Below are 26,428 nucleotides of genomic sequence, written 5' to 3' on the forward strand. Positions count from 1 at the left end.
TCGAAGAAACTAATACTTGTTCTAAACAATGTTTGTCCCCTGATTCAAAAATCTATTCTGTTGTCCCGCAGCTCATACATTAAAGCTTGACTAGAATCAATAGTCTGGAAAATACAGTATTCAACGTGTTCCTCTCGTTGATCCCAAGAAGCTATTTCTTCCTTCCCTGCATATAAAACTCGGGTTGGAAAAAGCATTGGTGAAGACAATGGCAGGGATGATCTCCAATGGGTTTCAATACCAGATTGGAAAATTTCCGAACATTACCACAGATAAACTGAAAGAAGGCGTTTTCGTAAGCTTAGTTTGGTTTATTTGGCAACGCGGCAGATGGGCGATTTTCCTGGGGATGCCTCTAAGGAGAACTTTTATGGGAAACTGGTTCATATTTAGGTGTTGTAAAAGTGAAGTGGTCAGCCCATTGGCGAGGCGCGAATCCACGATCAACTACCAGCGTTCAGTGGTATTATCCATTCGTCCTCTATCTCGAGAAGTATGGACAATTTTTTCAGCGGGTCTGGAAAAACTTCCTACGTAAAACGAAATGGTGTCAAGAAACTTCTACGTGCATACCAGAAAATGGGTTGTCGTATGCCAATTAAGTTACGTTTTGCTACATTCCCATTTACATTTCTTTCCTAACAACTTTAATGATGTAAGTGCTTCTACCAAGATATCTAGTCAACGGAACAACGTTAGCAATGTTTCTGAAACGACTCTCTGGTGGCAGACTACTGTTGGATGTTGTATCGTGATGCTCCTGATGCAGTGTACCATAGACGTGGACATTTATCACGTCTTTAAGAGTGTAGACAGTGTAATTAAAGAAAACCATAATTCTAACAAGTATAAGTCTAATGTTATAGTAAATTTATTTTTTTCTTATAAAATACTATAAAATGTAATCATTTATTATGGAATAAATACTTAATATTTTAAGTTATAAATTAAATCACTTAAAAATTTTTACCTAACTTACTCCAATAATTGAATTAGTGAATTATTATTACTATTATTAAGACTGAAATTGTTTATAGTTAGTATTATTAAGGAAGAAATTATTAGTCTGAAAATGTTAATATTATAATAAATATAAAGGCAAGTAATAGATAAAATGTTCATGATAGATACAATTTTTAATTATACAATTTAATAAACGGAACTTTTGTGTATTTCTTTTGGTTTAGGGATGTTGTTAAAAACTTGTTGAGACATTAAGAAAGGAAATATTTTAAAAACACTGGCTTAAAAGATTTATGTTAATTCTTTCTATACCACACGCGACATTTTGCTGGAATCGTATTATTCCATTTTATTTATTATTACCTACAAATTCTGGATATACTTTTCTAATCATGTAACAGTTTGGCAAATGTAAGAATATAGATTGGGTTGATGGAATAAGGCAACGCAATAACATGGACGATCTGCCATGTGGGGGTGCCTACCGGAAGGCTTTTCTTTGAGAAACAGGTCTCTATTTAAATGCTAGACACGTGAAGAAAACTCAGAAAGGTCCAAATGGCCAGCCCGTTGATTAGCGCAAAGCATGACCATCTACCATTGTTCAGGGATTTTATTTATTTGGCCAAGGAAAAGATTGAAAGATTTACCAAAATAAGGAATTTTACATTGTTTAATATATTAACTTTTTATTAAGAATTACGTCGATATTTTTAAAATGATAATAGACAACTTTAATAATTTTTTTTTCATATTTAATAATTAATATTATAGATACTCGAAAATTTCTGCAAAATGGATTCAATTCAAGAAAACGTATTAAGAGGCTTGCAGCAATTATTTGAGGTATTAAAAACAGAAGCAGAAATACAAATAACTGAAATAATCAATATACCAAGATCCGGCCCAACAATCACAGAGTTATCAAAAACTCCAGACAATGAAATTTCACAGAGATTTTCTCCTGAAACACCTTACACGACTGACCAAAGGTTTGTCTTGTTTACTTTCACATATCTAGTTACACTGGTAGAATCTATTATAAGAAAATTTAAAGTAATTCATATATATATAGACTATATTACTTTCCCGGCTGCTGTTATGTATAACAGAGGGAAAGTGTGCCTCAAGATTTTTACCTTGAAACGTCGAGAAATGTTTGAGGGGGAGGTTCTGTACGTATGGATGTTAGTGTGTGGGTGGATAAGGGACACGAATTTGTTCATCCACTTTGAAGCTTAATTATAATAACTCGTGAATTTTGTCGTAAATTTCTGAAATTTTGCAGGGAGGTTTGTATATTAGGAACATCGACGCTATTAAATTTTGGTGGTTAAAGGTCGCTGGAGTGGGGAGATGGAGGGGGGTCGTATGTCGTATCTCGAGTAAGTTCGAACTTAATGAAGATTTTACTCGTTATTAGAATTAATTTTTTTTAAATAAAACTTATCTCTACCCAGCAAATTAAGCTTTATGTCACTTTATAATAATTAATTATATAAAAAGTTTTTTAAATAAAATGTCATAACAGATAGGCTACTTGCAATTTTAAATGTTGCTGGGAAAGTTACGCAACTTGTTGCTGAATTTTATATGAACATGTATACACATATAGCCAAAAAGTAAGCATAACCATTACTTTGACATATATCTCAAGATCGTAGCAGCGTGAAACTTAACATAAAACAAAGCATTGTATTCATTATGCAACTAAACAATTGAAAATCAAAAATTCTAAATTACGTCAAATTAAAACATTAAAAAAAGTACTAAGCATTATCATCTTTTTGCATAGAAAATAATTAATATGGCTTGTGGTACAAGCATATACCACTCCAGTGATTGTTTATGTTGACTATAACGTTGTTTATTAGCTCTGTCGAGAACTAAGTACATTCGCGAATAAAGTATCTTGAAGCTCTAGGAATGTTCTTGGTGGAGGCTGAAGGAATGCAACTCGTCTCCCTAGAGCATCCTACAGTGTTCTATGAGATTTAGGTCGGGAGATCTTGCTGGCCAATTTATGCGACGAATATCTCACTGTCAAAAAGGTTTTCGACGGGTGTAGCTCTATATGTGTGAACATACAGATATCAATGTTAGATATTCATATAGATATACGTATCGTCCATGAAAATGACACCTGCATCAACAGCGCCTTGCAAAAGTCTCAAAACCTCGCCTCTATAACTTCGTGCAGTAATCGTATCCCTTGCGAAAAACTTGGAACTCAGTGATACACTATGCATAATACCCCCAGACCATGATACCATTACCTGCAAACTGGTATCTTTTCACGATGTCCATGGGAGTTTATCAGATTCTCCGCTCTTTCCAGAATCTAGTCCAACGAGACTGTAGATTGTAACTGGACTCATCAGTAAACAGATTGCTCCATTCATTTAAAGTTTAATGTGGTTGTTCTTGACACCATTTGAGACTCTTTTGTACACTATATAGAGGTAAATGTAACGCAACATACTGTACAAGGCGTCTGGCAAACAGACTATTAGGAATCTTCCTGTGAAACCCTAACACCAATGTCCGTAGACAGCTCTGCAGAGAGCTACAGAATTATCATTCGTCCGTTATGTCCGTTACGTTTATTAAATAGCGGTCTTGCTGGGGACTGGTAACACTTGGCCATATACTTCTTGAATGATATCCAACATCTATTCTATGAAATTTAGCCCAAAGTTTGAACATGGCGTTGTGCGGCACAGAGTCTAAGCCCATCTGTCTGCAACCAGTCTTCTTCTAGCTTTCAGCAAATCGTCTATGCAATGTTTATCTGACATTATCACTATAAATAGCATTGGCATACAGTAAAGCAGTAATAAACTGTCATCGAGGGTTAAACTACAATAGAAACAATGTCATACTAATGCTGTATTTAGGAAGGCTGCATAAGTGCTTTTTAATAGCAGATTCGACTATATACTGAGTAGTTTTATTGTCTTGAATCGATCATACAAATTTTCTGCCGTTTATTTTGTTTATTTTTTTTTTGCTGTGTATGTGGATTGAACGATTATTCTTATTTTGAACATAAGTGTACATAATATTTCGATTATTTTAAATTTTCATACTATGAATATCATTGTAATATGTAATTTTTCTCCGTAGCTCATCAAGATTTAAACTAGAACTTACGGATATAGAGCAAATGGAAGAAGAAATCGAAAGATTGCAAAATTTTTTTCTAAATGCTAGTAGAGAAGTAGACGAGTTTTTGTATAGCTATGAGAAAAGGTTAAATGAAATGCATGATTCTGCAGAAAAAATGTTTTCAAGCTTTTTATCACCTACAGAAACTCGCAAAACTATCGAATATCCAAAGAGAACTACAGGCATGGAAATACTCTCGGGAGGAAAATCATCGTTGGACCAAAATGAAACGCAAACATCAAGCGGAAAAAGAGTAACATTTCCAAATTCCTCACTTGAACAGTATAAATTATCAGGAGGAAGCACTTATTCAAGCCTCCCAGAATTAAAAAGCATTTCAACAACAGGATCACTTTCTATGGCTCAGATTGTCGGAAAATCATCTCCAGAAAGTGGAAACACTCAAAATATCGTAAGATCTGTTAAGGCTACTAGAGAACAGAAAAGTCCAATTGGTGCAAGATCTACAGATGTAGAAACTATCCCGAAATCTGTCGTTTCTCCGCGAATTCGTGAAAATAAAGAAACAACCATACAATCTATCAGGAAACCAGTTACATCTACACAAGTACCGCAACATTCAGGACCTATTAAAACTTCTTCAGACAAAATTCTAAGTACTCGTCCACCTCTTAGTGCCATTGAACGAGTAGGACCAATTCCAAAATATTCTGTCTCGCCAGGAACATCCGCTGACGTAAAAATTATCCCAGATTCAAAAGTATCTGGAAAATCTTCTAAAATAACAACCTATTCGGGGCTATCTGTACACGAAAAGAAAACTACAGATAATGCCTCTTGCATATCAAATTTAGAAGTTTCGAAGAGTCATGTATCCCCTGACATATCAATAGGAACAATTTCTGGCTCTGGCATTCCTTCCACAGTAACGCCAGATATAACATCAAGTCCTGGAAGTCAAATGAAATCTGCCGAAGCGAAATCTTCTCAACATACAATGGAAGATATATCTAACACGTGGCCTTGGTCAGTAAATCAATTAGTTCGTAATAAATCCGCAGGAAATCTTTTACATATTGAGTTTGATTTAAGAGGATATCCTCTTGAAGAGATTCGTGCGGGCGTAGTTAATAACTGCTTGATGGTAATAGTTTTTACTAAATTTTTCTGACTAAAACTATGCTAAATTATTATAAATTAATATCAGTTTCTTATAGGTAAGAGCAAAAAAGGCTACAGAAAGAAAAGAGCGATCGATCCAGAAAGAGTTTAATTACGATTTACGTCTTCCTGAAGGAACTGAAGCCGAAAATATCAAAATAGATTCGAGGGGAAATGGATTTTTTATTTTGCATGGTCCTCTTCCAAGTGCGATCGAAAGACAGTAACGAAAATTTATACAACGAATAATACATTTTTAATATTTTTCTTCAAATTTTATGAATATTTAAAAATAAAATTATTTTAATTAAAATTGTAAGTCTCCAAAATTAAAGATCATTTCATAACCTTAGAGAGATTGGTATAACACATGAAACTAGCTTATTATTCTCAAACTTTTCGGTAGACAAGTATTTTTTCCAGCCAACTTGCTGGCGCCATCTTATGGTACGTTTTATTATTAATTGGAGAAAAAAAAACAGAGCGTCATTTGTTACGCTATATTTTGTTTTTCCGTTTCAATTTTCAGGTTACATATTATATAAGAATTTTTTATTACGCTACGCAACGTGTCAAAAACTATCTCCAAGTTAAGGAAAGTAAATCTAGAATATAAGCAGCTTAAACAAAATGGCAGGGAATTTCAAAAAATTGCTCACATCACACAGATAATTTTATCACGCAATACGTTTGGAAAATATTTAAAATTTGCTTTTCACAGCAAAAAGAAGATTAAAATGGTAGAACGATCCATACAAGACAAAGGGTTCTGTAGTCTACAAGAGGAAAGCCGTTCACTGTGTTACTCCAACTGTAGTCCGCAGATACTTGTAAATATATGAAAGTATGCCTGTAAATATTCCCAATCCTAATACAAAAAAAAAATTTACAAACATTGTTTACAGTCCATTATTTTTTCGTAACGTTTCGGGAGGATCAATCTTATCCTCATCGATAAATACTCAAAGATTTTAAAATAGAAACAACTGTTTCAAACAACGAGCAAACAACTAATTTTTATTCTTGTTAATAATATATTTTGTTTTCTGTTATTTCCTGCCATCAGGTGGCCATTGGTGAAGAAAACAAATGAAAATGTCTTTTTCCTGTAAACTTGCTGGAAAAACAATTACAAGTGAATGGTGGCTCCTCCGTTAATTGACTTAAAAAAGCTAATTAATGTTTCGATTCACTTGTAATTAGAAATGTATCCAACTTTGGTTTTTGGTTCGTACACTTCCATAATCACTAGTTTTTCTAACCGTCAATAAACATCTAATGTATTAAACTAACATAAAAGCAACTGTATCTTGACTACTTTTTACCAATTGACGAAGGATAACTATCATCACAACAGTCCCTTTAACCAGGAATAAATTATCGACGGCTAGATTAAAAAAATGAGGAACAAGCTGAAAAAATGTATAACCCTATAAATAGACCCAGTATTAGTAAGCCTACTTACTTGCCTTCTTTATCATTTTCATTTTCCATCTTCTACAAGCTTAGTGAGTGTGGTTATTATTAAATTAATCATGGAAACATGAAGGCATCGTATGCTATGCTGCAATATATTTATCGATAGACATTGGCCCTACACATGCTCCGTCTGGTTCTACAAATACTCGATGGGAGACAAATATCGATATTTGGCAGTGGTAACGTGATGCCTGGGAAACTCTAGCAACTCAGTTGTGTGTGGCCAGGGATTATTTTACTGAAAAATGGCAGTTTGTAGTTCTGCCATGAAAAAAAACATGGAGTAAGATTTCCTAAACGTACAGTATAACGTTACCGTCAATGTCTCTCGCACCATTACTAGAGGTCATAAGAAGTGGTCCCCAAAACCATTACGCCCGCAGTGGAGCAGTATTCAGCTCAATAGCAAAAAAAAGGGATTGAGACGATCGACAATGATCGTCAGTTTCCAAACATAACTGGGATTCGTCACTAAAGACGGTATGCTACTAGTCTGTGGCAGTTCATGTTTCTCTGTTACGATACATTGCAAACGACGCTAACTATACTAATAACCGACTCAGCCCTCCGGTTTCGGAGCCCTTGCAGAATTCTGTAGCGAGAGTCTATCTCTGGATGATGGACAAAGACGCCGTTGCAGCTATCAGACGATCATGTGTGTCTGTCAGAGCCTGCCTACCTTGTATATATGCTTTCATATATCCACTTCCTCAACATTTCGTCACAGTCTGGCCAGAACTGCCCAGATGGTGGGCAATAAGACAAAACAACCATACTGCTTCCGTCATTCCGATGATGAGATAATTTATAATAGTTTTTCTTATAAAACTTTTATAAATTTCTTTTTAGTGCTGCTTGTGGTTTAGCAGAATGTAGTTCAGAACGACAAATAGAATAGAAAAAGACAGCGGTAAGTTTTAAAATTTAAATATAAGTAAAGAAATATACATTTTAAATGAAACATTGGCATTTTATATGTAAAACAAATGTTTCTACAGATAAAATACTTTCAAGCTCTACACATCTTCCAGCTAATTTTTTACTTTATTGTTTACTCAACACAGAATTCGAATATTCTTACAGTACAATCGCCATTGTTAATTTACTATAATCTGTAAGTTCTATGCTACAACAATTAGTAAACAGTAATATGACGGTTTTCCACAAAGTTTGATTTCGATTACAACATCTGATTGAAAAGAAAATAATGTATCACTTACAACTAATCCTAATACCTCTTTTCGTTGTGTTAATTCTTCATTTCAGTTGACTTTGACTCTAAGAAATATTAATTTTTGTTGTGTATATACTAATAATACTAATGTCACTAATAATAACACAATTATTTTTAATATATAAATGATTAACTCTTGCTTATATTTAGAGATATTAAACTTTTAAAGCAGTATTACTTATAGAATTAATATTATTTAAAAGACATAGATAAAATTAGATATGCTAAATAATCAGCTAGTGTAATAATATCTGATTATTTGGCATCGTTATATACTTTATTGTTAAGCAATGTATTGTCAATATGAACAATACATTATATAGTAACTGAAACCTAATTACTCTTAAAATATATGGCTGGATTTAGTGGCAAAGATACTTATATAAAATGGGATCCAAGGTATTTATTATTCATTGTATATAAATATAAAATTTTATATGTGTGTAAGGTGTAACGAATTCTCGTGCCAATATTTTAGAGGGTCAAAAATAAGCTTAAATTCCTCTAAAAACGAGTTGTTTTCGAGATCTGAACCGCTAAAAAAACAATCATATGTCCGTGTCCGCGGAGGACATTTTGAGTTTTTGTAAATTTTGTAAAAAATGAAGTAAAACCTAGAAATTTTTCCTGTAAAGCGAATGGATGCTGCAAAATCCGTGGATAAGACTGTTTACATCTATTACAATAGGGTTTACTTAGACAATATTTACTTACTTCAATCCGTCAATAGCGACACAAAAAGAGGGGACAATGCTTTAAAATTTAAAGGCTCTAGTGTTAATATTTTGACAGGTGATTTGAAAAGTACCTTGATTTTTAAGTCGAAAACGAAGCGGATTTTGAAAACAGTTTATACAGGATTTTAAGCTTATTTTTGGCTATATAATCTATCTATAAAATATTGGCACAAAATTTCGTTATATTGTATATGAAATTAGTTGATATTTTGATAAAAATTTGCATTTTGTTCTTTTAAAAACTCGTTACCACTCAGTTGACATTTCTTAATATCTATAACATAATTTATCATAAATTTTAAAATTGTTTTAACTAAACATTACTTTATGAGACAAATTTTATTTTGTTTCGTTAATAGAAGAATTCCAGACCAAGGAGGTTCATATCTGGGTGATGAAAAACGTATCAGCGAAAGACGTGACCCTCTTAAAGATTCTACACAAATATCAGAATCCCCTTATACTCCAATAACGAGGAGATTGCATTTCGACTCATGTGCATCCGACGAACCTGGAAATAGGTAGGAATATTATAAATTTTAATAAAGTTACATTCACAATTTTTCCAAAAATTTATATAATTTATAATTATAGATCGCAACTTAAAACTCCTTTCTCTAATTTATCGCATTTTGAAAATCAATTCGGAAGAATTAAAGATCTGATACAGACTCAGAGAAAAAAAATGAAAGAAGAGATTGACGAAATTAGAAGTCTTATATCCAGTCATTTTTCTAGCGTTAGAGGAGGGACATCAAGAAATGCTCAATCGCTTCCTCGAACATCTCCTGAAGAAAGTCGGATGAAAGTAACATTTCCGTCTTCAACGATTACAAGTTCTCATTCTTCTTTTAAGGATTCTTCGAATAGAAAGGATGCCGAGACTTATATTTCATCAGATACAGAGAGAACTGGACAAATAGTCATTCCTGAAGGAATGAATTTGCCTTCTGGAGTTGCTGCGAGAAGTAGTTCAGTGAAATACGAAAAAGTCACTCCACCAGCTAACGCTTCTGTAGATAAAATTATAACAACAGGTTCTGTATCTTCAGCAACAATACGTACTGGATCAACAATTCCATCACTCGAAAAAAACGAGAAAAACGATTCTATCGTACGTCCTACGAGTCCTAAAACTCGATTACAAAATACTTCCGTTGAAAAATCTTCAAGAATGGATCCAATACTATCTTCAACCTCTATAAGGAAATCTCCTAAATTACCAGTGAAACACGAAACACAAAAGTCTGCCGATATTGATTTCAATGATAAAGCAAAAATGTCATCCGCACTTCAGTGGGACGAGGCAATAGATAAATTAGTTACTAATTATTCCGGAGGAAATTTGCTTCACATTGAAATCGACCTGAGTCAATATACCACCGAAGAAATAACTGTGGACGTAGAAAACGAACATTTAATGGTACGTTATCATACATTCATCTTAATATTTCATTCGAAACAACTTAATTGTTATTACAGGTAAATGCAAAAGTAAGTAAAGAACTAGATGGAAGAACTATTATAAAGCAATTTCGGTATAGTTTACGTCTTCCAAAAGGAACAGAATCCAAACATATGTCCCGTTATGTAACCTTAGAAGGTATTCTCATTATCAAAGGAGTTCTTCCAAATGCTTACGAAAAAAAAAACAAATTAGAAAAGTAGACCTTATACATTTTTATATTCAATTCAATAAAATTTATTTAATATAATTTAATCGTTATATTTGAATGCCACTGTCAGTGATTTGTCTTTCAAAGTAATCTCAATTTTAACGTTTTAATTTGGAATAATTTTTGGTATTGATAAATTAAAGTTTTCAGATTTAAAGAAAATTATTAGCGAGGTTGAGGTCGAAGTTTTCAACGCGGCAAACGTGTACGTCGGGCGTTCAGCGCCGCCTTCCTGTAAGCCTATAAGTTTGACAATGGCGTTTGGAACGTCGGTGAATCATGCTCGACGTTCCAAACGCCATTGTCAAACTTATAGGCTTACAGGAAGGCGGCGCTGAACGCCCGACGTACACGTTGCCCGCGTTGAAAACTTCGACCTCAACCTCGCTGTTAATACGAATGATTACTCTTAAAAGGGGGGTCATTTAATTATTTTAACAATATTACCCATTTATATATACATATATTTTTACCCCGGATCTAACGTTGGGGATTAGGGAAATATCAACAACATATAAAAAAATATTAATTATTTATTCAATTAAATTTTGTATATTCGAACTGATATGACTTAATATTAGTGAACTTCTCCTTATTTCACATTCATAATTATGAAATTGTTAATTTAATTTTAAAAGAACAGTAAGTTACTTCTTCGTAGAAACAGTAAGTGTAGAAATTAGTTTTTCTTCAATTCACGAGATGGCAGCAGATTTTCTACTTTACATTTTCTATCCTTTCAAGTAAATCAAATTCTACATTATGTACAGTACAAGCAAATTAGTAAGATTTATCAGATTTTTTTCAATAATTTAACTATAATTAAACAAAATTGAATAATAGATACTGTAAAATACATTCGTACATAAAGTCACCATATCGAGAGGGTCGAAAAACGGCTAAACATGGATTATTTTTTGTATATTGAGCTAGAAATTAGATGCATTACATCAGAAGACCTATAAATTGATCTATTTAAGGTTTCATACATATATATATATATCTCAGTGGACCTTGAAACGTCGAAAAATGCAAAAAAGTTGGGGTTTTTTTTCTGTATGTATGAATGTTACTATGGGTGAATGATACGATTTTGCTCACCAACTTTAAAGCTTAATAACTACTGTTTATTTTGTCGAAAATTTCTGAAATTTTGCAGAGAAGTTTGTGTATTAGGGACTTTGATGTTGTTAAATTTTAGTGTTTAAAGGTCAAGTGAGTGGGAAGATAGAGGGAGTCGTGTGTCATATTTCGAGTAGGGTCGGACTTAATGAAGATTTTACTCGTGATTAGCGTTAATTTTTTTTCTTATAAACTCATCTCTACCCTGAAAATTAAAGCTTTTTGTCACTTTATAATAATTAATTATATAAAAAGCTGTTTTAATAAAATGTCATAACAGATGGTACCATACGCAGTTTTAAATGTTGTAGCCAGGAAAGTTACGCAACTCGTTTCTGGATTGTATTTTTTAAGTTTGACGTCGATGGATTTTATATATAAAATATCGGTTAATTTCTATTGATAAAATGTATTCACAATGCAAAAATCACAAGTAATTTCTTAGATTTTAAAATTAATCAATTTACTAACAAAAATTTTATTTGAAAATGCCGAGGAATTTATTAATTTTGAATCAATTTATTGTTATTTTTTTATGCTAGAGCAACTTATTGTATAGATTACATTTATAACTATTTACTATTTCATTTATTCGATTTTATTTATTTTATTCAACGATTTTAAATGATTCTCTTTGTCTCTCAACAATAAAAACGAATACGGAGACGATTATTTAATACTTGTTTTAAAATAGAAAAGAAATAAAATAATATATATTATATTATATAATATAATATATTTATTATATATATATATATATATATATATATATATATATATATATATACAAATAACAATTCATGCTTTCATGAAGAAGGATTCCGTATTGATAATCAAGTGTTTCAAGTATGAAATTATGTTGACGATACATTGTTTTGTTAGAATCAAATAAAATAGCGTTGCAGAAGAAAATTAGTGTCAAATTTCTATGAAATGAATAAATTAAATATCAATTCAATAAAATCAAATATTTTGATTTTCCGTAAAGAAGGACAACTAGCTGTTAGAAAAAAGTTTTCACTTGAATGGAATTCAAACTGAGATAGTTGACGCCATATTTAGTTGTATTAAATATGGCGTCAACTTCTAGCTTCTTCAATTTAGGCTATTACTTATATTGACAAATTAGAATGTGTACAATTGTACTTTATAAGTAAACTATTTCAGTTGGAATGAATGATGCCACGAGAAAATATGAATAAATCTGTTTAAAAATAGGGAATTCTGTATACAATCTAACTGGAATGGTGTAACATAAAATGATTAAAGGAAATTAAAAGCTCGATAGTCCGTTCTAAAGTGGAAAATGCCTGGTAAAATACAGAGTAAACCCTTTCTATTTAAGTATAAGGCAGATGAATATAAACTAGATCTTAATCTATTAAAAATCTAATGTAAAATTCGTTGTTGGCTAATGAGAAAACTGTGAAAGTATCTAGGTCACATGAATATATTAAGTTATTTGAGGAGAAGAAATCTTTTATTCGAGACAAAGACGATTTTATACAGTATAATTTACACACAGAATTATTTATAATTACTAAAACTTAAATGTTGCTAATGTGTGAAAAATAAAAAAAGAATATATTTATTTTAAGCTAAAAGAGCACTTCAATCCTTAATTTTTTTTAATATTCATTTTCTATAAATGGATTTAAGATTACACCATAAGATATACATCGTAATAAATTATTATATGTGACGTTATATAAATATGTTATACAAATATGTATCGACGTCACGTATGACATCAATGGATGCCATTTTGATATAGGCGATGTCAATGGACATTATATTATGCATAATCGTTTATTACGTCATTTTTAAAAATGACCTTAGAGTAATTACTACATAAACAGCAAATTTTAGTATTCACGAATTAATAGAGAAGATCGATTAGATTAAAAACTGATTCGAATTAATGAATAGTACTACCCTCGTAAAGCGCCAATGAATACTGTAAATATATACTGTATATATCTTTCATGAGTATTAAATAAAGAATATTTCAGTCAAGCACACAACCGTATAAAGTCAAACCTCGATTTAGTGCCACCAATTCTTTGCTTCTATTTGGCACTAAACAGAATGGGTGCTGAACTGAAGTTTTGTACAGTACATTTTAACAGAAAGATCCCTTCGGACGTATTCATTAGCACTTTACAAGGGTAGCGCTATATAGGAAAGAGGTATACCGAAGTTTCACTGTATTTACTAAATGTACGATTTTACGTTACAAACGTGACATCAAACGTTCAAACTCGTATATACACTTCATTTCTACATAAAATTTCTATGTAAAGTGCTTCAGTTTAGCGCTATATTCGATTTAATATCCATTTCAGGTTAATGTTACCCTAGGTATACAAAATGGCTGCTCGTCTCTGACTCCAGCATACATAAGCCAGGAAACAGTGGGGACGCACGTTTTCTAAACCTAACCCTATTCTAATAATTTAATTGCTAGTAATTATGGTAATTTATTAGAATAGGTTAGGTTTAGAAAACGTGCGTCCCCACTGTTTCCTCGCTTCTGTATGCTGGAGTCAGAGACGAGCCGCCATTTTGTATACCTAGGGTAACATTAACCCAATTTCACAGGAAAACGCTAATTATTTTTTATTAAGCGTTATAATTTAAATAAACTAAAAGAATCTGAAAATTTTACAGTTTCATGTACAACTCCTGCTAATAAAACTTGTAATTAAAAGAATTAATTGTCAATTTAAAAAGTTTTATAGTAGCTTACTAAAAGATTTAAACACTAGTTACGTTTAATGGCTTCATTATTGACTTATATACAATAAAGGAAAAAAAATAAAGATGATTTTTTTCTTTAGGATAGCGTTGAAACCTATAAATTGTTGAAATTAAGGCAATTAACGATATTTTTTTTTTATCCGTTCGTTTTCACAGCTGAGTGAAAGTAATGTGTGAAAGACTTTACGTAGCATTGACCTTTCTTTACAGGCCGCTAGCCACATATAAAAAAAATTCTCTTTGGAGGTTGAATCCATTAAAAAATTTAGTTTTCTTAAATAAGCTCAGATATAAAGAAGAGTATATTAACAATGTTACAAATTATACTAATCAACCTTTTGTGTTTTTCAGCATTATGTGAAGGACATTCTAGCAGATATTTTCATTCTTTGTTTCCTTTGTTATATGAATGATACAAAGAATATTATTAAATTATTCGGCACTGTAAAATTCTTAGAAAAGTATTTAATTCAAAAGATTCGAGTTTAAATTTAAAATTCAGTAACGGTTTCATATAAAAATAATGACATTTAGGGAATTAAATTTGCTTTAGATATTTGTCTAATGACAGATTAAAGAATATTTGTGCTATATATAAATGTTTTAATCACTATATTTCATTTTCATATATGTTTTAATCTAGCGAAGAATTGAAAAACGTATTAAATTGGTTAATGCTACCTATGGTTCCAAAATGGCGGCTCGTCTCTGATTCAAGGGAACAGAAGAGAGAAAACAGTGGGGACGCACATTCTAACCTAACCTAACCTATTCTAATAAATTACCATAATTATTACCAACCAAATTATTAGAAATGTGCGTCCCCACAGTTTTCTTTCTTCTGTTCCCTTGAATCAGAGACGAGCCTCCATTTTGTAACCATAGATAACATTATTTAATATTTGTTTTGTATACTAGTACATTCTATATATTAACAGGACTTATTATACTGGAAAACTATGGATGCAGATATTTAGTCATACTGATCAAAAATAATGTTCTTTATTTAATTCAACTGGTGAACTAAATAAAGAACATAATGTATATCTTATGGTGTAATCAGGTGAACTAAATAAAGAACATTATTTTTGATCTGTATGACTAAATATCTGCATCCTTAGTTTTCCAGTATAATAAGTCCTGTTAATATATAGAATGTACTAGTATACAAAACAAATATTAAATAGTGTTAGAGAGGACAAAAAGGCATAATAATTAATCATAGATAACATTAATCATTAAATCATATGAGTGGTGAGTGCCAGATACCTCCTATAAATAATATTTAGTGAATGGAAACATGTAGATTAATCAAGCGATATTTGTGCCAAATTGCTTATTTGTAAAAGGAGTTATTATTAATATTCATAGAATCGAAAGAATATAACGGACGGACGGATGGCTGGATCGATTAAAGCATCAGCCTATGGCTCTGAGAGTCCCGAAATTCAATCCGTGAGAATAACTCACCAGGAAGTTTTCGCGATTACGTTGAGGATTTAACAAATAGGATAATTTTTTTTTATCCACTGTTCACTGTTTTTTATTCACCAGTGTTCAGTGGTTTTACCAAAGTGGATAAAACCACTGAACACGGGTCGCGGGTTGATGCCTCATCAACGGTCTGCCCACGTCATGTGTCTATCACCAAATCTAATCTTTAACAAACTTATCTTTCTACTAAAAATCTAGATAATTTATACAAACAGAATATAATTGCTACATATATATTGTATATATATATATATTTCAATTTTAACTCTCTCCGCGCTGTGGGCACCAACAAATAAGAAAGTCTTTTTCCATGCCAATCGTAAGTTCAGCCCCACCTACAATAAGGGTAGCAGGATGGTAAAGGTTAAAGTTCAATTTGGAAAAGTTTGAGATGAAAATTTTACAAGAGTACTGAGATTATTGCAATGATTTCAAGCAGTACTCAATTAAACTACATCGTGAGTTTATAATAATAAAGCATAAAGTAGTTTTGGATGAAAAATCAACAGGTTTTGTACATACTCGTAGTAACTAACTAATTGTAACATATGTAAGATCTTAAGGAAAATAACAGTTGTTTCCCAGAATTAGATAAATTGTTTTTCTTTCGTTTTTTATTCTCCTGAATTGATGTAACTGAATGAATTTAGCATTATTTTCAAGAGAAAATATATTACAAAAACGTAAATAATGAGCAAAATTTCAAAATCATTTCTTTTCTACAACTGTTAATGCAATTTTAACTTTCATTTTAGTCTTTCTACGTATTTTTACTAATGGATAAATTCGTCAGCCAATTTTTAAATATTGTATTTTTAATTCTTTTGGGCTTGACACCGGAGAACTTTTAGACTGTTTTGAACGTTATATAGGGGCGTAGCCTCTAAAGAAAAGTCGTCTCTGCGGTGGAAGATTGTCGTTTCCGGTATTTGAAGACATTTTACTCTTTCTACTAACTTTCATCATTACTTGTTCTCGTAAAAAGAAGGCTCAAAATGTCACTATTTTTGAAACAATTCTGTCATGATAAATATTCAGTAGAGCACCTAACCCCGAAGTCTTCATTTGAAGACAAACCTTGATTTAGTGCCACCATTTCTTTGTTTCTGGAATTGGCACTAAATCGAATTTTACAGCCGTATGGTTGTAGTTATTAATACAACATATAAATTAGAAAATTGTGTTCCGATTTATCGAATCTCATTGTTTTGAAAAATTGAAAATAGTCTAACTAATTTTATTTAGATATGTTATTACTGTTGCAGATGCAGAGCGAATTAAGATTAATTATCACATAGAAATATAATTCCGCTAATTCATAGTTTTCAATAAGTTTTTGACTTATATGGAGATATAATTACGAATTTTTGTTAAAAAATATGTAATGTAAGATAAATTTGTACCAAAAATATATGTTTTCACCAAAAATATAAATTATTCGAAAAATTTGATTTTTCCTTTGTTTTTAATTCAGTTAAATTATAATATAGACCTCTATTATATTCAGTTAAATTATAATATAGACCTCTATTATATTCAGTTAAATTATAATACAGTACCTTTATATTACAGTACCTCTTTTACAGTATCTATCTTACGGTTCCTCTTTTACAGTACCTCTATATTACAGTACCTCTTTTACAGTACCTATTTTACAGTACCTATTTTACAGTACCTCTATAGAGGTACTGTAAAATTGCTTGTGCAGTGAAATTCAAATTCAAATGACTTACACAGAAAATAATATATTTTCTTATTTCAATTTACAATATTTCAAATTTTTATTCCATTATTTTTAAATTTACGTTACCTATTTATTAATAATACAGTAGAGCGTCGATAAGTGGAACCAATTGGAGACTGGGGTCCTTCCAGTTAATGATTTGTTCCAGTTTCCGACTTTGTACGAAAAAATACGTTAACCTGTCCGATGTTCAAATTTTTCTCCGTTGCGTATCGCTTCCTGTTGAATTTTTCTCCGTTGCGTGTCGCTTTGCGTTGAATTTTCGTCGATTTTAAGCCTAACGAAAATTTTTATAATAATCATCGAGGCTATCGTATCGTTAAAAATTATTTCTGCATTTTGTACAAACAAAATAAATATATTAAAGAATATAAAAAACATGAAAATTATACTTTAGAAGTAAATTTAGTATCAAAAACATTCGATTCAGCACGACACAGTCCGACTGAAAATCGTTCCACTTTCCGGCCATTCTACTTACCGACGTTCCACTTATCGACGCTCTACTGTACATGAAAAATACTACGAATTACATAAAGTGTGCAAAGACGTTTACGCCTAACGATAGTAAAATGTTAACTTTACATACGCTGTATGTAAATATGCATAAAATAATTTATTACATACATATAAAAATACGTAAAAATACTTCGTACATTTATGCAAGTTTATTATGAATTTATCTCATGCGTAAATTTAAATACGCATAAATTTAAAAATTAAGGAAAAGTAAAATAAATTGAAATTATAAAAAATATATTTTATTTTGCACGCCTGTTTATTTGCTAAACGAGTTTTGCATAATCCGTTAAAACACATTATGTCGTCTCGATGTCTTTGTTTTCAATCTGGCAAACGTATCGTGTAACTAAATGACAATTTAATATTTATTGAACGTATTAAAAAGCTAATATCCGAAAGACAACCTTGGCCTAGATCGAAGAAAGTGAGACGAAGGTAATGAAAAATCAAGGTTAAATATTTAATTATTAAAAGATGATTATATTAAACATAAAACCTGACACGTTTATTATTATTTTTTCAAATAAAAAAAATCTACAAAACAAAGGTGTGTAATGAAAGCTCTTAGTTTTTATTAGATAATGACCTTTAAACTATTTTTCTATTAAGATAAATTGTAGATCAAGATCAAAACTATTAAGCTTTTGAAAGAAGCTTTATAAAAATTAATCGCGAAGAATACACCCTATTTATTTTCTAATTACGCTAGTCAGCTATTTAGTACTGTTATAAAAATCCTGTTATTTACACTACACGCGATAACCTTATTGATCTTGAACTTGTCCTAACTCTCCTTCGAAACGTTGCTGTTTTGTATGACCTTTCTTAAGCGACCTCACCCACAGAATCGTTTCTTTGTTACTTCTGCCGCAAAACGGCAAAGATAAAATGAATCTTATCCGAAGAAAAAAATGAAATTATTCTTAGAAATTTAGTCTGGATATCAGAATCAACCTATTATTTACATTTCATAGTTAGAAGGTCACAGGTAGCGAAAAAAAAATAAATGTATAATGTAGAGACGCATGTCCTTGGGCTAGGACCCTCACCTTGACTTGTTCACTGATATATTATTCTGCTTCTCGCAACGAATTAGAGCAAGGGATGTGGGGTTACTCCTCCTCTTGGAATGTCAAACAGGTTCATCTTTGAAGTAAACCAGTGTCATCTTAATACTTGGTGGGAGAAATATAAATAGTGGTTGAAGGACAACTGGCTTTGATGAATATCCAGTAACTCTTGAGTAGAGGCGAATGGAATTGGTAAGCTATACTAAAAATATTACAGTTTTAATTTAAGCTATCTACTTTTTAAGAAAATTTTACGTTGAATAGAACAAAAAAATTTATTATTAAAGTTTTTTTTTTTAGCAATTGATCTTGCTTCTAGCAGTTACCTGCTATGCGATTCCTCACGCTGAATATAAAGCATCGAGTAGCGATGGTTCCTACAGTTTTAATTTCGAAACCGGAGAAGAGGGAGGTAAGCACAGCAGAAAAGAAACTCGAAGTGCTGAAGGTGTAGTTGTTGGAGAGTTTTCTTACGAAGATCCAAACGGTAATCTGAGGATGGTCGAATATCGCGCCGATGGAAACGGATATGTTGCGAGAGGACACGTGGGACCAGAGGGAGCACCTAAAGCAGAACTACCTCTTTACGCTTTACCTGAATATAAAGCCGATCCTGCAACCGAAACGACAACAAAAAGCTCCGAAGAACAAAAACCATCAACCGAAGAACCTGTCACTGACAAACCCAATCCCGACGAAGAAAGTAAAGATAAACAGGCTGAAAATCCAGGTTTCTTTGTTCTCAGTTTGGGTGGAAAAAGGAGATTAGAAAAACCATCAGACACCGGAAAATTAGACATTCCAGCAGAAGAGAAATCAAGCTTTTCTTATTATAATCCTTACCTCCATTATTATCCATTATCTCAAGTTCCTTATGTCACTGATGTCAAGGAATTAAGCAGACCGTATTATCTGGCACCCGTTCATCATCACGTTCCCTATGTACCTTATATTCCCACTGTTCGTAATCCTATCATTCCTGCAAAATCTTACTTTCACTCTTACCAAATTCAACACTAATTATGACAAAATAGATCCACTGGACAGTTTTTGCAAAAGGGACTACAGGTCAGATTGCAAAATGAAGTTGTTTTTTTAAAAAAAAGAAAAATAAATATGGGAATAGTGGCATCAAAATAGAGGCAAGGACTCTTTGTATATTTTATTTTAATTAATATTATGTATTTTATGTCCTTAAAAACATTTGTAAATTTATAAAAGAAAAAAAATATTGCTTTTTATTTTTGTGTGGGATGGATTTTCTTGGGCTTTGTATAAATATTTTTGCAATAAAACTTTTAAAAAAATCATTAATTATTCTTAATTACACTTACAATTTTATCTTAAATATTTAAAGTATATCGAATTTCCTATTTTGTCGACAATAGATGGCAGAATAGACTAAATTCAAATTTTAAATTTCGAGTATTTGGCGATGGTTACAAGTGAAATTCAATTTAAAATTCAAATTTAATATTACAATTACCATCAGATTGAAATTTTTAACGAGATTTCTTATAAAGTATTTTATTTTAAAAGGATATAAAATCCTGTATATATATATAACAACAACGCTGAGTACTTTTAGATTAGTCACTCGGTGATTTAACGTAATGGTTCTAAGCCTATAAAAAAACACGTTGAAACTGTCTCAAGGTGAACAAGTAGCTGTTGATAAGGTTTGTTTTTATATCGGATTATTAATAATTTTTTAATATTTTAAGTAAAATTCGTGTCCACTAAGATTATTTATTTATAATATCAAAAAGTATAAAATAGAGCAAAACAATTCTATAAAATAATATTGATACTGATTGAATGTAAACAAGTAATTATGTATACTGGTTACGTTAAAATATTTACTTGAAAATTGTAATAATTAGCGTATAAAAATCTATGTTTTAATTTATAAAAATAGAAAAAAAAAGATCTTCGAATTAATAATATAGATATTTTTAAAGTTTCCATTTCTAATTTTATCAACAAAAGTCCTTTTGTAGAACAGTAAATTATTGCATAACTCGTTCCATACGAAAATAAACTTGGTGTGACATTAAGTCAGGCAAAACGAGTTTTCGCATTGGCGTATCCCTATTTTCCCTCTTATGTTCGAAAACTGTATAAGTTAAACACGGTTTTATGTATTTCTAAGTCTTTTAATACATCTAAATTCGGTAAGTGAACTGTATAAAGATTAACAGAATGGTGTTGTTTTAATTAATTGAATAACGATTGCAGTAATTTCTACATATAATTTATTTATTTGACTAATAATTTTAGGCTAAAACGAAACAAAACTAATGTCTTTTTTGATTTTATAAGTCGTATATATTAACATACTTTTAATTTTGAATGGAGCATATATTTAACTATGTGCTGTGCTTCTATACTTTATTTTACTAAATTTTGGCGATTTAGAACATCAGAAAATAAATTTTCACTTCAAAATATTAATGCTGAAGGGGTAATAGCTGAAAACAAATGGCAGATGGTTGTAGATAGAGAATAAAGAAGTAGATACGTGGAATAATAAGATATCAGGAGAACACATAGAAACTGTACAGATAGAAGTAATAGCTGACAAAGCAGCTGCCATCTTCTTATCTATGGATACATCTCCTCCCAGTTGAAATTGCTTCTCATCTGATATGTAATGAATTTCTCTCGTGTAACCATCGGGATTTACATAACTGTGTTTTCTTGTAAAGATAAATCATCTAAATCTCTAGTCTTTTCTCTAAACAATGTTTTCTTTTGTTTTCATTAGGCAATTTAAAACTAAAACTTTTGTAAACTTGTTCAGCGAAGGAAACAGCAAACAAACGAATAAAGATATTTATCTGAAAGGAAAGAAATGATAAATGATTGAAGTTTATCTAATCTGATACTTAAATTTGATATTCTTTACATACTACCATCCATTATATTGCGTGATAAGTTTGTAATAATTTAACAGTATTAAGATTTAATATTATAAAAATTTATTTAATATATCAAAAGATAGAAATATGACAAAAAAATATTTTCAGAAATATTTGAAATACTAAAAAAACGAAACAGGATATTTATGGCATTTACAGGGCGATAGAGAGGAGGAAGCTGGGATTTTTCCCTGGATCTGGTGAAAACGTGAGGCTCGTGGTCGTTCCTGTCCCAATAATATTAACGTTACTTTTACTAACAGAAAATAAAATTTGTAAGATTGCTTTTTAGTAATAAAGAAACATTCTACGTATTTCATTCGTTTAAAAAAGGGGGGTTAAAATGACCCTAACAAGCTCCGAAAGACCTGCTCATTTGCTAAATAATAATAATAAAAAAAAACATTTATTTTGATATAAATTTTTAAAAATTATATTTAATCGAAAAGGTATCGCCTTAAGTACTCACTGAACATACTACTAAACATCTTCAAAGATTTGTAAGAAAGAACACGAAGATATTAAATCCATTAAGGCAGATATTGAGTCAGATAAACAATCCTCCTTAAGAGAACGTTCAAATCATTTCAATTCATTATTATTTGCCATATTTTTGATGATAACATAAAATATTTTCTTGACTTGACCACTTATTTAACATATCTTCAGTTATATATAGCCTATTTTTTATTGATAAAATTTAAATATTATTTAATGCTAAATTTACGCGATAGATGGCGAAAATATTCCTAAAACATAAGTTTTAAACTTATTTAAAAATAAAAAGTACACATTTTATTAACGTAAATGACAGAATAACGTGTTTAGTTTCAAAATGATTAATTACAAGCTTTATATACTCGAATGTAAAGAACGTTTGTCGGTCTGTCTTCTACACACTTCTAAATCCTTCGATCGATCTGATCAAGATGTTCAGAATTAATCTCTAAAACCTTGCGGAAAATATAGTCTACCACACCTTACTCCTCCCCTATTTTATCTTCTTGACATTTCGTGATAAATATAACAATGGTAGGTTAAAATAACCAAACTTTAAATATGGTTTTTATTTTAATCTTCGTCTTTATTACTTTAAGCCCGGGAGCGCCGAGCGTATCTCCTAGTAAAATATAGTTTCTAAAATAACTTTTATTTCTTTTTACATACCGGTCTTTATTTCTCAATTTATATGATCAAAAAATTCAAAAATACTTTATTTTCCGAATTAATTATTTTAATTAAATTATATACAATATTAAATATAATTCAAATCAATTTCGGGTATTTATAATTCATTTGTTTTAGTAAAGATAGAAAATAATTAATGACATCTTTCAATTAAATTAAACAATTTTAAACAATAATTTCCACATATTTACAATTTTTATTATTTATAATTATATATATATATATATCATTTTATCGGGTTTACTAAAGACCTTGAATACTAACTTTGACCTTGGTTCAAGCCTGGAAGCATTTATTGTAACGGATCGAAGAGGATATTTATATCAAGGTGTTTACCTTGAAAAATCTAAAAAAATTTTACTGATGTCGAATTAAATTCATGCATTTTCTCCTCTATTAACTATTTTATTATTATTTTTTTAATCTGTAGATGATATAGACAATCCATTTGCTTCAGTATCGGGTTATTCGAACATGTCAACATGTCCATCTTTCAATTTTTGGTAAGTTTGATAAACGTATACGAAAAGGAAAAAAAAAAAATACTAAAATTACTTAATTGTTAGTTTACTTTTCACCAATTTTGGAGCTTAAACCACGCTTTGACGTCACATTTTAATGCGAATTCGAAATATAATTATCAATTTGCCTTTTAAGTACTACTCGAAACTATAACAACATACCATTATTATTTTTTAAATGAAAAAAAAACTATCATTGATTTATTTTTAAACTTTAAATCAATAACTAGTTTTTAATTGACTATTGTTATTAAACTATAAAATATAATTTCTTTTATAGATTCTGTTGGTTTGTCTGTCCTTGGTTTGTTTGCTTTCTTCGGAATCGAATGACTTCATCGTCATTGGAAAATATGCCAATCGAAACTGTAGGAAAAGAGTTTTTGGCTTTGCTTCTTCGTAAAATATCGTTGAATGTTTTAAATTTTTAAATAAAGAATTTTATTTTTTATATTTTGTGAAAGTCTAATTGAATTAAAATGTTTTAATTTCTATAAATAACTTAATAAATAAATATCCGAACAAAATCATTAACGTTCTCTTCGTATTTATTGTTTTTTATGTCTCAGAAATACAGTTACAATTCGGTAATTAATGATTGATACTATTAGAAAATATTTTATTTACCTCTCAAATAGTGGTAAATGGCATTTGTAGGTTTAACAAAATTTCTATAATATACTGGAACAGGTCTGTAAGCAAGAGGGCCTGCTATACCTGATACGTAACCGACGCCATTTTGTAAAGCATGTCCGTTCCACAGATGAGCTCCAGGAGCAGCGATTCTAGCATACATATCTCTATTTAAATGATAATTGACTCCATTTGTAGTCACTGGCAGTACATGACCGTAAGCTAAATTATTTGCAACAGGTGAGTGAAGTCCCACGGGTGATGTCACAACTATAGGTGCTGGTGAATAATTTATGCCAGCAGATAATGGAATTCTTCTTCTGATTTCTGTAGTATATGATTTTGCTGCTGATAGTGGTACAGCTGGTGCTACAACGGAAGAAAATGGACGTGTATCAATATTCGTTGCGTGAATTGCTCTAACTGGATGTATAGGAGTTGGAGATAATGCTGTATGATGAATAGATTTTGGTGCTGCAGCTATTGGAGCTATGGGCGCTTGTATTTGGGCTGCTGCATTGTGCTGTACTCCAGTCCCGTAAGAAAATGATTTTAATAACGGAGCTGGTGCAGTAATGTCAACAACGGGTGCTATTGATGGATCAGAAAATGCATGGATAGATTTTGGTGCTGCTCCAACTGATACAGGTACAGATGCTGGGGCGTTATGCTGAATTTCTCCAGCATAAGAAAATGCTTTCACTGCGGGAATTTCAGAAGCTGCATGAATTGCTGGGACTACAGGGGCTACAGCGGGAGCTGCAGCTACAGATTGAATAGCATGTATAGATTTCGGTGCTACTGGTACAGAAACTGGGTCAGTGTGATGGATTTGACTGCCATAAGTAAATGCATTCAAATCCGAAAGTCCATAAGGTGCGTGAATTGATGTTGGTACCCGAATATTTACGATAGGTGCCGCAGCAGGTGCAGCAGCAACTGGTGTGACAGCATGAATAGATTTTGGTGCAGCTCCCACAGCTACAGGTACAGAAACTGGAGCATCGTGTTGAATTTCAGTAGCATACGAAAATGATTTTATTGTAGGAACCTCAACAGGTGCATGAATTGATGTTGGAACTCGAATGTCTACAACTGGTGCCACGGCTGGTGCCACGGCTGGTACAGTAGAAAAATGTCTAGCAGCATGAATAGACTTTGGTGCTGCGGAAATACTTACAGGTCTCACTGCAACAACTGGAGCATTGTGCTGAATTTCAGTAGCATAAGAAAAGGATTTTACTACGGGTGCTTCAATGGGTGAAATTGGTGCGTGAATCGATTTTGGAACAGCAGTATCAACAAAAGGAACGGCAGCAGGTATAGCAGCGTGTGCATTTACAGCATGTATAGATTTTGGTGCAATCCCGACAGGAATTGGAGCATCGTGTTGTATTTGAGTGGCATGAGAAAACGATTTAACAATATGAGGGTTAACTGGTACTGCTGCAACCGGAACTGAAACAGGTGCGTTAGGAGCAACGACGGTATGAATAGATTTGGGTGCATCAACAGCAAATGTTGCGGGGTTTACAACTGCCGGTGAAATTACATCTTCAACGGTATGAACAGATTTCGGTGCGTGAATTAAAACAGGTGGTGCTGCTACAGGAACATCGTGCCGTAATTCGGCTGCAAAAGAATGCGATTCAATATTGGCAGGATGCACTTGCACTGGAGTAGATACATATCCAGGATATGTTCCAAACGACGTTGATAATATCGTTATAAATATCACCTAAAATAATTTTAAAAAAAAGAACCATTAAATTGAGATAAAACAGATTTTAAAACATAATATAAATATTAATTTATTCAAACATTATTAAAAAATAAAATACTTAAATCTAATACAACTAAATATCTTCATGGAAACTCATGACAAGGTAATAGAAGAAAGAAACGATTTCCTAAACTTTCGAAAGTCAACAGATTAATATTTGATAAGTAATATAAACAATAATAACTTACAAAGATCTTCATGACGGTAAATTAATCAGAGAAAGTTGTAAAAGCTATTACACCTCACTTCATTTCTTATTATATATATAACATGCTGCACTGGACAATGTTA

The 26,428-nt window shown here is 31.4% G+C and overlaps 4 protein-coding genes and 2 long non-coding RNA genes across 7 annotated transcripts; 5 read left to right on the top strand and 1 right to left on the bottom strand.

Annotated features, from left to right (window-relative positions):
- Positions 1-1,022: 1,022 nt before the first annotated feature.
- LOC136972950 (uncharacterized) lies at positions 1,023-4,259 on the top strand. Its single transcript, XR_010880420.1, has 3 exons — positions 1,023-1,102; positions 1,738-1,955; positions 4,090-4,259. It is a non-coding gene; the product is annotated as an uncharacterized lncRNA (long non-coding RNA).
- Positions 4,260-4,302: 43 nt separating this feature from the next.
- On the top strand, positions 4,303-5,522 carry LOC136972956 (serine-rich adhesin for platelets-like). The gene is made up of 2 exons (XM_067267623.1): positions 4,303-5,236; positions 5,310-5,522. Exons 1-2 carry the CDS (start codon positions 4,316-4,318, stop codon positions 5,478-5,480), a joined length of 1,092 nt encoding a protein of 363 aa, XP_067123724.1. The 5' UTR covers positions 4,303-4,315; the 3' UTR covers positions 5,481-5,522.
- A 2,720-nt stretch (positions 5,523-8,242) lies between these two features.
- Positions 8,243-14,674, top strand: LOC136973601 (uncharacterized). The gene is made up of 5 exons (XM_067268342.1): positions 8,243-8,365; positions 9,063-9,224; positions 9,298-10,126; positions 10,186-10,306; positions 14,613-14,674. The coding sequence occupies exons 1-5, from the start codon at positions 8,319-8,321 to the stop codon at positions 14,672-14,674; spliced, it is 1,221 nt and encodes a 406-aa protein (XP_067124443.1). The 5' UTR covers positions 8,243-8,318.
- Positions 14,675-19,071: 4,397 nt separating this feature from the next.
- Positions 19,072-20,401, top strand: LOC136972966 (uncharacterized). The gene is made up of 2 exons (XM_067267635.1): positions 19,072-19,283; positions 19,392-20,401. Exons 1-2 carry the CDS (start codon positions 19,275-19,277, stop codon positions 20,109-20,111), a joined length of 729 nt encoding a protein of 242 aa, XP_067123736.1. The 5' UTR covers positions 19,072-19,274; the 3' UTR covers positions 20,112-20,401.
- A 271-nt stretch (positions 20,402-20,672) lies between these two features.
- Positions 20,673-24,172, top strand: LOC136972972 (uncharacterized). 2 transcript variants are annotated; one of them, XR_010880422.1, is made up of 3 exons: positions 20,673-20,770; positions 23,631-23,703; positions 24,002-24,172. It is a non-coding gene; the product is annotated as an uncharacterized lncRNA (long non-coding RNA). The 2 variants fall into 2 exon arrangements; XR_010880421.1 differs by lacking the exon at positions 20,673-20,770 and adding an exon at positions 21,171-21,265.
- Positions 24,173-24,251: 79 nt separating this feature from the next.
- LOC136972977 (calphotin-like) lies at positions 24,252-26,379 on the bottom strand. Its single transcript, XM_067267660.1, has 2 exons — positions 26,326-26,379; positions 24,252-26,092 (listed from the first exon to the last, which is right to left on the bottom strand). Exons 1-2 carry the CDS (start codon positions 26,335-26,337, stop codon positions 24,341-24,343), a joined length of 1,764 nt encoding a protein of 587 aa, XP_067123761.1. The 5' UTR covers positions 26,338-26,379; the 3' UTR covers positions 24,252-24,340.
- Positions 26,380-26,428: the final 49 nt, after the last annotated feature.

This window comes from Centruroides vittatus, unplaced genomic scaffold (assembly GCF_030686945.1).
Source record: "Centruroides vittatus isolate TY-2023 unplaced genomic scaffold, ASM3068694v2 contig_1074, whole genome shotgun sequence".
Classification (NCBI taxonomy): Eukaryota; Metazoa; Arthropoda; class Arachnida; order Scorpiones; family Buthidae; genus Centruroides; species Centruroides vittatus.